Source organism: Cucumis sativus, chromosome 3, assembly GCF_000004075.3.
Source record: "Cucumis sativus cultivar 9930 chromosome 3, Cucumber_9930_V3, whole genome shotgun sequence".
NCBI classification, from domain to species: domain Eukaryota; kingdom Viridiplantae; phylum Streptophyta; class Magnoliopsida; order Cucurbitales; family Cucurbitaceae; genus Cucumis; species Cucumis sativus.
The window spans coordinates 6,006,293-6,019,358 of NC_026657.2; the positions used below are offsets into that span (position 1 = coordinate 6,006,293).

The 13,066-nt window shown below is 27.6% G+C and overlaps 1 protein-coding gene across 1 annotated transcript; it reads left to right on the forward strand.

The window, feature by feature from the left end:
- Positions 1-10,758: 10,758 nt before the first annotated feature.
- Positions 10,759-13,010, forward strand: LOC101216775 (NAC domain-containing protein 35). Its single transcript, XM_011652286.2, has 3 exons — positions 10,759-11,165; positions 11,246-11,514; positions 11,852-13,010. The coding sequence occupies exons 1-3, from the start codon at positions 10,886-10,888 to the stop codon at positions 12,599-12,601; spliced, it is 1,299 nt and encodes a 432-aa protein (XP_011650588.1). The 5' UTR covers positions 10,759-10,885; the 3' UTR covers positions 12,602-13,010.
- The last annotated feature ends 56 nt before the right edge of the window (positions 13,011-13,066 follow it).

Genomic DNA, 13,066 nt, shown 5'->3' on the forward strand with positions numbered 1-13,066 from the left:
AAAAAATTTAAGCATAAGAATGAATGTACGTTTAATTATATATCACTAAAACTCTTTTCTCATTTGTGAGTACTTGAAGCATAAAGTGGAATTAAATTTTAGTGGGAAGAAAATAGCTTTACACTTATACCATTATATTTTAAATCACTAATTGACCTACAAACTTAGCGAAATGGATTTAAAAACATTTAATATTATTATCTAATACTCCATCACTCATGGATTTTAAAATATGAAGAATATCCAACAAATGAAAATGAATATTAATTGGCGAAGAAACAACAACGCATACAAACTTAAACACGACACTTTTTAAACCATGTTGTTTTAATATTATCTTAATTTATTAATGGATTCAAGAGCTTAAGTTAATAGATAATAAAGATAAATATAATATCAATATTTAAAGGGTAAGATTTAATGATTTGTAGTAAAAGGTCTTCCAATTAATTAATAGGGTGGTTTAGTAAAATACAATGAATAAAATTTTCATTAGAACATAAATAATTAAGATGGATAATTATGGAAAAAGGAAAGAAAGGACAAAAAAGCAGTTAATATACTAATAGAAGAAAATTAATGCAAATCCAATTAATAATAGGATTTAAAGATACAATGAATGGAGAAAAAAGAGATGAGGTATTCATTCTCTTTCGATAGTAATTAAAATCTTAGTTTATATATATTATATTTAATATTGATAGCTAGTTAATTTGTTAAATCTTTATAATAGACCCATAAGTTTCACATACATAATTTAAATTAATCAAGTAGTTAAGTACGTGGGTGGGTAGGTCTTGTAGGATTCTTACCAATATTATTACTCAATATCTTTGGTTGGTATAATAAGAAAAAATATCTTTGACTCCAACTCATTTACCTTTAAGATTTTGGTCAAAAATATTAGGGATTTAATACTGTATTAATATAATTTGCAGTTTAATGTCTCAAATATAATTTTTTTTAAAAACAATCTCTTTTCGATTGAAATAAAAATCAATTCATTGTTCTTCACCTAAAAAAGGAAAGAAGAGGGGATTAAAAAAAATCACTTCAATCCCTATCTCGTGAACAATGAATTCTTCACACGTGTAAACATATTGTACCTCAAAGAACCTCACACGTGAACAATGAATTCTTCACACGTGTAAACACGTAATAAAATTTTTACGTGGACTCAAAGAACCTCACACGTGTAAACATGTTGTACCTCCGTTTGTGAAGCAAACAAAGAGAGGAAGAAAATAACCACGAGAGTTAGAAAGAAACTTTGAGTGAACGTGAAGTGTTATTCTCTTCAAAGTGTCCGTTTTTGTTATTTCTTAATAAAAGTTTTCTTTGTTCAAAGAGGTCGCCTCTTTTTTTTTTGTCAATTTCTTTAACAAATGGTATATAAGAGTTAAGCTAGCTTAGCTTGTGGCGTGGAGCTCTTGAAGATTAAGTATAGTATGAGGTTAATCTACTCTTTAATTTTGTGCATGTCAACTATTTTTTTTCTCTTTAATTTTGTAGATCTTTTCTACATTCTTGATCATGTCTAGATTTTGTTTTAGTGATGAGTGACTAGATTTGTTGTTAGATGGTTGAGGCAACCCTAACTTGAGTTTAAATCAATAAGTTGATTGATGAGTTTATTTGATGGTTTGAAGTTTGTTTATGCGTCTACCAAATTCCTTTTTTTAATTTTATAGTTAACAAATAATTGATAAGATAAAACAAAGAAATACTAAGCACGTTCGTTGAGTGTAGCAATACTATCTTTTCATATCTTATCAAATTGTTCAATCATAATTTATCTTCCGACAATATTTTTTTTATAAAAGAATAATTTATAAAGATATAAAAACATGACTTTAGAATAGATATATTGCCAATACTAATATCATAGAATATAACTCAAAACCGTTAAAAAATATTTAATACCAATATACATATTTCACGTTCACATATTAAAAACAAAAGGAAATTCTTCAAAAAGAAAAAAACATGTCATTATCATTGAAAGTTCGAGAGGTCTTTGATATAAGTATTAAACGAGAATTATAATAATAATAATAGACTATTTTTAAATATAATAAAAAAACTAAAATATTTACAAAATATCACGATCTATGTATAATAGACTATTATCTATATTTTTTATCACAATAGATATAAATAATTATTTATCTTAAACTATGATAGTTATCGCATACAAATCGGGACATTTTGTTATATTTGAAAATATTTTCTAAAATTTTTCTATCTAAAATAATATAATTTATTTATTTATATATTATTATTAAAGACATAAGCGAGTAGAGGAGTGGAGAAAAGAAAATTGAATGTAAAGACAAGAGAGAAAAAAAAAGTCGTAATGATGTTTCCCGAAAGCATTAGACAAAATTTTCTCTTCTTCTTTCTTCTTTTCTTTTCTTAATTAATCAAATTTAATTGAAGGAAATTGTATTAGACGACACAAAAATTTAGAAAAAAAATCGTCTATAACATAATTTTTGTATATTGTAAATTTGACAAATATAACAGTAATCCTATGATAATATGACGATAATCTTGTTTTAAATTTGGTGAGCTCTATTATCAATTATTTTTTTTCAAACTCCTTTTTAATTTAATTCTCTTTTACTCGACGAATAGGTTTGATTTGTTAGAAGTAATTTGATAAGTTGCTTAGTTAGAATATACTATATGAAAAATATTAATCTATGTTGTTTAATTTTGAAAATCATATGCATTAAATTAATTTCAAATTTGTAGTTATACAAATTTAATCGGTAAATTTTCATAAATGTATCAATTTACATTATCTTTCATATTTTTTTTGAGCCAACTTCATTTAAATTATAAATTAAACATTTAACTTTTTTAGGTTAATCAATTTAAATAATTAGCGTGCATTTTTTCACTACGATCAAACACGCATAAAACTTTTTCAAATCTCAATGACTAGAGGAGACATGTGGACAAAACGTTTTAAAAATAAAAATATGAATACGAGTAAGTTGAGTGACTTAATTAATAAAATTATAAGATTTACGCAATATAATATAATTATGTTTTCAAACAAAACGTGGAGTATAGCTACAAAATTTCAAACTATAAGATAATTATACATAATTAATTTATGGAAGTTTAAATTCATACCACTGGATAATTTAGGGTTATAAATTGAGATTTTCCTTATAAAATATGAGTCCATGGTATTATAATTAACTCTCTACGACTCATTTCATGTGCAATCATTAGGTCATCATATACCCTAAGGAAATTTTAATTAATTTTTTTAAAAAAAAGAATTTATTTAGATTGAAAATTTAATTAATTTATTATAGAAAAGAATTCATATAGATTTTCTTTTCAATTAGTATGAAAAAAAGTAGATGAGGATGACAGAACCTTATCAATGCTTCAAACTCAAAGTGGATAAATTCAATTGTTGCTACTTTTGTTCAACTAACAATTTCATCTTTGCATTTTTATAATTTTTCTTATTTTCCTTGCAAATTTTAGTTATTTTCACAATAATAATAATATTAAAGATATTGCAAAATTGAAGTACAAGAACAACATTTAATTTTCTAAGTACAAAATTGTAAGGACTAAATTTACTATAAACTTGATTAATAGTCACTAAATTTTCAGTTGAAGATCATATAAAAAATTTGTTTACTTTTCTTCACCTAGTTAACAAAAAAAAAAAAAAATTAGAAAAAAATAGTTCACAATATCTATTTTATTTTTATATTGCAAATATGACAAATATAACAAGTAATTAGATATATCATACGACTATCAGCTTTTAAATTACAATTAATACAACATAAATTTGGAAGGATAACATTTAATTGTAGCATTTTAGTCAAAAATGTATATTGTTCTTTACAAAATAAATAAACCAAACATCAATGTTACAAAGTTAAGCATAATGGATTATTTGGTTTTGTTAACCAAATTAAAATAACCGTTAAATCATTGATTGATTCAAAAAATTAATCTATATATTAGATGAATCTAATATTATTAATCAAACGATTTTCCTCACTTAAGATTTAAACTATGGGAGAGTACCAACAACCAAGGCGGAAATCAATATTAATAAAGGTGGAAAAAATGTTGCAATGGTTTGAAAACTTAAGCTATTAGATGAAGGTAAATTTAATATTATTATCTAAAACTCTCTACAAGCTGGTAACTTATCATTTATTACTTAACTTGCTCCAAAACTCGTGTACACCTATAGACCCGTATCGTATTTTTTAAATAAAAAACTCATAATCCTTGTGCTTGATCTCGAGATGAAGCGTGGAATAATCTCGTTACCTCACAATATATTTCTTTTAAAAGCAAATAAAAAAAAACTTTCTACAAGTTTGGAGGAGACTTTTGTAGGAAAAGAAAGACACCAAAAGATATAATTCCTCTAGTTTGCTTGCATACATTATCACATAATACCCTTATGGCCTTATTTGTCATTTGTTTACGCGTGAAATTTTGGATGACAACTAAGCCCTAATTTTATGAAAAACAAAGATAAATAAATAAATAAATAAAACATGGGGCTCCAAAAATGGCCTCAAATTAGCCTTTGTTGTTTTCTTTCTCTTTAAATCAAGTTACAGACCCCTGTGATTTTCAAGTCTTCTAATGCGACACCAATTGGCTTTTACATAACAACGCCAAATCTATCTCCATATACACAACCAAACTCTTCTCTCTAAAGAGAGATAAAAATCTTGATATACTTTGAGATCGATTCGAAGGACTAAGAGACATCGAACAAAGTCAAACGATAAAGATTAGACGAGAGGGTCCAAATTGATATGTATGATAAGACGAAAATGTAGGTTATTTCATATTGTATGTCTTCCTTAGAAAAGAATCCCAAGACTTTACAATAGTTGCATATGTACTTCTATATGGTTTACTATATAGTTTTTTAAAATAAATTATATAATGTCGGTGAACACTGCTCTACATTCACTCGTATATTCTCCCCATGCTACTTCAATCTTACATTAAGATTGATAAATCACTTGACACAATACCAACAATTTTCAACTCAATTTTGACAACAATTTTTTTAAAAAAATTGGACTAGTTGAAATAATTCACCATATTAAAAGTATGATATTGATTTTATTTTTAATTCAACAATATGGTAACATGTCTTTACTAATATTAAAAATGATTCTTACCCTTGTAAGAATGACTAGCTAAGATATTTGTTAATTAAACACAAAATATCCCTTAAATTATTAATTAACATAACAGAAGTAAAATTAGAGTAATTATTGTGTCAAACCAGATTGGTTTAAACATATACTATAAACCAAAAAATCAAAATTTTGATTAAATTAAACCACTCACACACATGAGTTCAAAGAAAAACAGTATCCAACTTTTGGAGACAACTAAGAAAAACGTGTGGACATTCATACCAAACATATACATTATTATTATGAACTACGTCATGAGATAGTATACATATATATGAATGTTTAAAAAGGTTAAAAGTAATTCAAACCAAACTATATAATAATTAATAAAGTGGCAATATTGAATTGAATTATCCCAAATTTGACAGCAATGTTAGCCGAGTTAGAGGACTAAACTAATTAAGTTGTGATTAAATTATTAATTAACCCTAATTTATTATACTATTCATATATTTGAATACAGCAAAGGTTTTATTTTGTTTTATTATTATTGGAAATGTGTGTGGAGAGAGAAAAAGAAAGAGAAGGACAAATTAGCAAAATTTAGTTGTAAAATTGTCATCTTCAATATCATGAAATTTTAGGAAGACTTGTCACGGGTTCCTCTTGACTCTCTCTTTCTATATATATTTTTCTAAATTTCTTTTTTATTCTGTGTTCTTTTAATCATTCTATGTAACCTAATTTTATTTGAGTGTATAAATTCAAATATGCATCCCCACCAAACATTATATTTCTCCCACAAAATAATTATCCCGTAGATATATTATTTGGGTCTATCGTGATCTTCTATAATTTTAGTTTATCTTTTGGTATAATATATTTTTTTTAAAGAATAATTGTTGTAGTATTTTTTCCCACTATATTCATAGCAATAGCAAGGGGTTGGATCTAATATATGATTCTTTTAATGTCAAAGCTAGCAAATTAGGGTTAATTATTCAGTGTCATAATATTAAAGACAAATGTTTGGTTGAATGTTGGTAGCTCTCTTCAAACTCTTTTTGAGAAAAAGGGAGCTTTGACATTTTGCATGTGTGTAGTAAAAAAATATCATTAAATTAAATTAGGGTTATATCGTAATTAAGATTTTAATAACTCCTTTTTGCTTCAATAACTAATTGGTTGATGAATTAATTAATCAAGGGACTATATAATCACATTAGTCTAATTCAAACATACCAAAATTTTATATTCTATCATCACAATAAATAAATAAATATATTTATATATTGGTAGACTTTCATTAATGTTTCTTATCATCTTTGTCATTTACACAATAATTTCTCTTTCTACATATATTTATTTATTTATTATCAGATACATCATGACTAATTATCGTATGCATATAGTTAGGATTTTGTTTTTGTTTACTTGTTAACTATTTTAATATATTTAAAATTATTCAAAATAAAGATCAACACATGTCAATGGTTAAAATTAATATAGTTCATTTGGGATAAAACACATACATTATGTCAAATCTCAAAGCTAGATATTATTTGATTTTCTCATTCCATCTATTCTGTTGAAAAAAAAAAAAAAGGTTGCAAATCAAAACTAGAATATTTACGAACTTAGATTAGGATAACATAAATTATGAGTATAAAACAATATATATGTTCAAAACCAACCTTGTAGTTAATTAATAAATATACAAAATAGAAATTAAGTAAATTAATAAATGTGAAAAATAGAAAAGGAAAAATTACGGCCATTAAATGAGAATTCTAAATAATTGCAGCTATTTAAAGATTTTTTTTTCTTTTTTGTTTAAGATACATTAAATTGGAAAATGTTATTTTAATTTATTAAAACATATAATTTCTTTCTTTCTTCCCCTTTTTTTTCTTTGATAACATGGTTAGAACATAATTTCTTATACTTTTATATATGGTAAAACAAATGTCAATACCAAATGGAGTATTGAAATGCTCATATGTGATAGGTTTAATTATGATTTATCACCCCTTAATCCTTGTTAATCATGATAATTAGGTTATCTTGTCTTTAAATAAATTCTCCTCGCTATAAATATTATATATGTCAATTAATTGTTTTTAAAAATTGAGAATCTACCAAAATTTTCAATATTTATTACCAAACATAATTTTCAAAATTCAAGTTTCAATTTTCAAACAAAATGCTACTATTCCAAATAATACAAATACATTTTTCAAAATAATAAAATATTGAAACTATGGTACCAAAATATAGCAAAATTTTGTAAGTAAATTTTTTTTGGTGCTATTCCTAACAATTTTTTCTATTCCTATTTCCCATCCAATTCAAGAAAAAAGAATTATAGATCTTGTTTTCTTTGTATTATTCTCCTAGCATATATTGATATACAAAATCACCTAAAGAACTAAGTTCATGCTAATCTTTCAAATGAATCTACAAAAGCCGAACATGATAATCGTTCGGCACAAAAATTCTTACGCATAGGCGATATCATTCTTCCTAACACAAACATTGAGTTATTTTTAAATATAAAAAAACTAACCAAAATATTTATAAGTATAGTAAAATGTTACTGATAAATCTTGATATAGACACTCATAGACTACTATCATCTATCATTGATAAATTATGAATTTTCGTTATATTTGTAAATAGTTTTAGCATTCTTTTCATTTAAAACAATTTTTCATAAACTTAATTGATATAATAAACTGTAATCAATCGACCAAAAGATCAGAAGTTCATATATTAAACTTATAACAATTTTCTTTAACCATGGTAGTAAAATCATAATTAAGTTTAAGGTTCAACTTGTAAAACCATAATTAAGTTTAAGGTTGAATTTGATATTTAATTTGGTTAAAATAAGAATGAAAAAAGTTAAAATGTATGATTGTATATTTTGGGCATCTTAATGTTATTTATGATTATGGCCATCGAGTTTAGAGAAATGCGTTATAAGTTTCTTAAACTCAGATGCTCTTTTATTATTAGTTATGTACTATTCTCTCAAATAAAATCATGAGAGAGTGTTTTCCTACTATCCCATGTGAATCTAACACATTACTAGTGAATTACATGAAAATTTGCATTGTAAATTTTCTATTTTTACAATTTTTTTCGTGTTCTTCGATTCTATAATCAAAATGTCAATTGATTATAGTTTAAATTAAAATCTTGCATTTTTTTTATCATCGTTTGGTCAAAATTTTGTGGGAAACTTATTAAGTTGATCTTAAATGTTCATAAGTTAGTCCATTATTAATATATTCTCAATTTTTCTTTTTAGATTTTGCAAATGTTAGGTTTAAGCAAATGGGTATGCACATTTTTCTAATAAAATTTGGCATAAAAAGAGTCTAGAAAATAGATTCAATCATAAAAGCTTACAACAATTATATGTTCATTGTGAGATATATATATTTTTTGAAAAGAAACATAATGAATAATGAATGGTATAAATTGATAGTTTAGAATTTAATTAGTCCCTAAAATTCAGGAATATAAATGGATATTTTTCTTAAAGAAGAATTTAATTAAGTTGAAATAAAAAGTTTTATAATTAACAATTTAAATTAGAAGTTTATAAATAATGAATTTTTAGAGAGAGAGAGAGAGAAAGAAAAAGAAAAAGAAAAATAGGGAAAGAAAAATGAATATATGTAGAGAGGGCGTGGAAGAAAGATCCAAGAGGGGCACCGCTAATGGGCTATGGCCACCCTGTCCTCACCTTGAAATGTCACTTTCTCATCTTAAACCCACACCCCCTCACCTCTATTCACTTTCACTCTTCTTTTCTTTTCTTTCTATTTCTATTTTCCCCACTTTTCTCCCCCATTCAAACAAACTCCATTTTATTTTTCCTCATTCAAATCTAATTCACAAAATGGTTCATTTCAAATTACTAACTAACTAACAAAACTAAAATCTCTTCTAAAATAAACTCCTCACTATAATCCACTCTAGATTTGAACTACAATATAATAATGGAATAGTGAATCTTTCCCTAGCTCTCCAAACAATTCTAAAGTTAGTTCATAATATGTTTAAATTCTTAGGAAAAAAAAAGAGAAAGAACAATAAGACTAATGTATTCTCAAAAAGGGCTACTTTGAATTGGATTGGAATGACTTTTAAAGTGTTTAATTGCATGTGTGTATGATTTAATTTCAAGTTCATACAATAGTTAAATTTCAAGCACTCACACCACATTCCTATCCTAAATTTATCTTTCACAATCTTATTACTCACACATTTGTTCAAAAAGGATAAACACTTTGCCTTCATGACCAAATTTGTTTAAAAACATATATGTAATTTTTTAATTTTTGTGTTGTGTGATTTGGAGGAAGATGGATGCATATGATCCAAATGCATTTACATGTTTCATATACAAAGAGCGCAACACCTGGATGCATCCAAAAATTCCCCTATCCAATATGTATACCACTCTAATTATATACAAAGAACTTCCAACAAAAACCAAGTTGATTAGAAGAAAATTTGTCACTAAACAAAGTATATAATTGGACCATTAAAGTGAGATAAACCTGTTTAGTTTGAAATGCATCTAACTATTTTTCTAAATTCACTCCTGTGTGTACATATATATACATTTAATAAGGATTCAAATAGCATTGTGATATTAAAGTTTGAAGTGGTTTAATATCAGTCTACGTTCTTTTAATTATTAAATTTTAGTTCATATACTTAAAATAAATTTTAAATTTAATCTCCACAACTAGTTTCCGGTTATTTTTTTAATTATGTATTATTTGAAAACGTATTCATATTATTTAATAATATTATATTTCATTTCAAAATCAATTAACTTAATTTATTATTCTATTATTTAACATTTTTTAAGGGCTTCAAATAAAATTTATTGAAAATATACAAACTAAAATTAAACAACAAGGAAAAGTATATATATAAACTAAAATTAAACACTTTTAAAGTACAAACACTAAAATAATATTTTTTTCTTTTTTTTTTAATAAATTAAAAAATAGACTCTAGATGATTCCATTTGTTGGTGTTTCGTAGTATTGTGTAATTCTAATAAAATGTGGAATCAAGAGTTAAATTCGTAATCAATGGAGTTGAATGAGATCAATCTAATTTCATTTGAAAATTAAGTGGAGCAAGCTAGTTTTTTTTCAAACAATTGTCCAACAATTTTTTTCTCGTTATTATTACAACACTATAATTACTGTTATAGTAAAATAATTACAAATCTCTTACAATTATTATCATTATGGACATGGTTACGGATGAACTCTAAATGTTAGTAGTAACTAACAATATCGATAAAAATTATTGGGTATTATGATTACAATAAATCTAATTACATATTAATTAAGCATGGCCTAAAATTTTGAATTTGGGTAGAAAACCACTAAAAATGAGAAGCCAATTGTTAGAGTTTTAGAGAGAGTTTTGAAATAGTACGAAATATGAAGACATATATACATTATACATCATATAAAATTTAACCATCTTCTTATCTTTTGTATTCACCCCCACTTGCTCCCATTCACCTTCACAAAAAAATTTATATATATAATAATTTACACCCACATAAAGCCATACCCAGAGAGAGAAAAAAAGAGATACAAAAGAGAGAGAGAGAGAGGAGAGAGAGAGAGAGAGGGAGAGAAAAGGAAAGAAAGAAAGAGAAAGTGATTTTTAAAATCAGGAATTTTATGGCAATTGCAGCTGCAGCAAGAAGCAGTTCAGCAAGGATGAGGCAAGAAGAAATTAGCAGCAACAAAACCAACAACAACAACAACAACTGCGAAGATCACGACGATATCGATCATGATCAACATGAACACGACGTCGTTATGCCTGGCTTCCGCTTCCACCCTACTGAAGAAGAACTCGTTGAATTCTACCTTCGCCGTAAGGTCGAGGGCAAACGCTTTAATGTCGAGCTCATCACTTTTCTTGATCTTTATCGCTACGACCCTTGGGAGCTTCCTGGTATTACTTTCTCCCCTTTTTTTTTCCTTTTCTCCTTATAACCCTATAATTACAATTCCTCAATTTCTTCATTTCCTTAGCTTTGGCTGCCATCGGAGAGAAGGAATGGTTCTTCTATGTCCCTCGCGATCGTAAATACCGTAACGGTGACCGTCCCAATCGTGTTACTACCTCCGGCTATTGGAAGGCCACCGGTGCCGATCGCATGATTCGTACCGAGGATTTTCGTTCTATTGGCCTTAAGAAAACCCTAGTTTTTTACTCCGGCAAGGCTCCTAAGGGTATTCGTACTAGTTGGATTATGAACGAGTATCGCTTGCCCCATCATGAGACCGAACGATATCAAAAGGTTTTTCCAGCAATGACCTTACTTTTCATTTCACTTTGAAAATTCTGGAGTTGGGTTAGTCTAATCATTAATTTCCAAGAGAGAATTTATGAATCTCGCGTTTGTTTTGTAGTCGTACACATACCCTTATAACTGATCAGTCTCTGACAGTACTTTTTTTTTTGGGTTTGTTTAAATGTTTTGTCATGAATTGCGTGATTTGCTTTAAATTCTCCCCCCAAGTTTTCAGAGGAAGAGAGAGAAGATAAAGAAAAACCTGCTCAGATTTTGCTTCTCAAGTTATGTTCGTCTGTGGTGGTTTTATTGAATAATTTTCTTTTTCAATTTTGATGTTCAGGCGGAGATTTCGTTGTGTCGGGTATACAAAAGAGCCGGAGTCGAAGATCACCCTTCACTCCCTCGCTCTCTCCCGTCAAGAGCATCGTCTTCCCGAATGACAAGCTCGAAGAATAATCTTCTTCCGGGTGGTGGCTCAGTTAATGTCGTCCAAACTTCATCCTCATCCACGGATAAATTTCCGACGAGCTTCGAGTCGCAATTCCACCCTCACCAACTTCAAATTGGCTCTGGAGTTGAAGCTACCGCAGCCGACGCCTCCGCCACCAGCTCTTGTGAAGAAGTTACAACTGTTCTTGGCCTCTCCAAACAAAACCCTTTTCCCACTTCTCCATTAATCAACATGGCTGCTACTTCTTCTCTTCAAATTCCAGCTTCAGCTTCTACTACTCCCAATTGCATGGAAGAAGATGATCACCAATCCATTATTCTTCATAAACAACAACAACAACAACAGCAACAATTATTACCTTCTTCTTCTTCACTTATTTTGCCAACTTACACCTCTTTCTTCTCTCCTTCTTCCAATAATTCCCTTGATGACCTACAGAAACTCATTCACTATCAACAACAACAACCACCGCTATCTGCTTCGCCCACCACCATCATAAACTCTTTACCTTCGCAATATTACCAACCGACACCACCACCTCCTCCGCAACAACTCGCCCTCAACACGCTACCAGTTGTATTCTCCGACAGACTTTGGGACTGGAATTCGATCCAAGACGCAGCCAATCCCTTCAAGTAAATTGTCAACAAATGAAAAACTCAAACCTTAACGTACGCAAATTTAGCTATATTCAGGTTGGCAATATCTTATGCTTAGTACTCATCATGACATATATGATTGAAGAATAACGTCCCCTTGTTACTACCTCAAAACTACTTCAATGTCCATTTTTTTCTTTTAATCTATTGAGCTGCATGATATCATGTGAACATATATATATAACTAATCTGAGAAATATTATATAATTATAGTTAGTTTATTGCATAGTATATGTAGGAGGATTTTCATTATATATTAAAATAATTAGTTTAGGGACGTTTTATATTTGCAAGAGATCCAAAGGGGATCTTGTTGGTTGTAACTTGTTGAAGTGTTATCATATCTCGATATCAATGATAATAGAATGTTTCTTCTTCCCAAGTTTTTCTAATTTGTGGTCAAAGTTCGTATATATTATATGTGTGTATCACATTCAAATTTTTT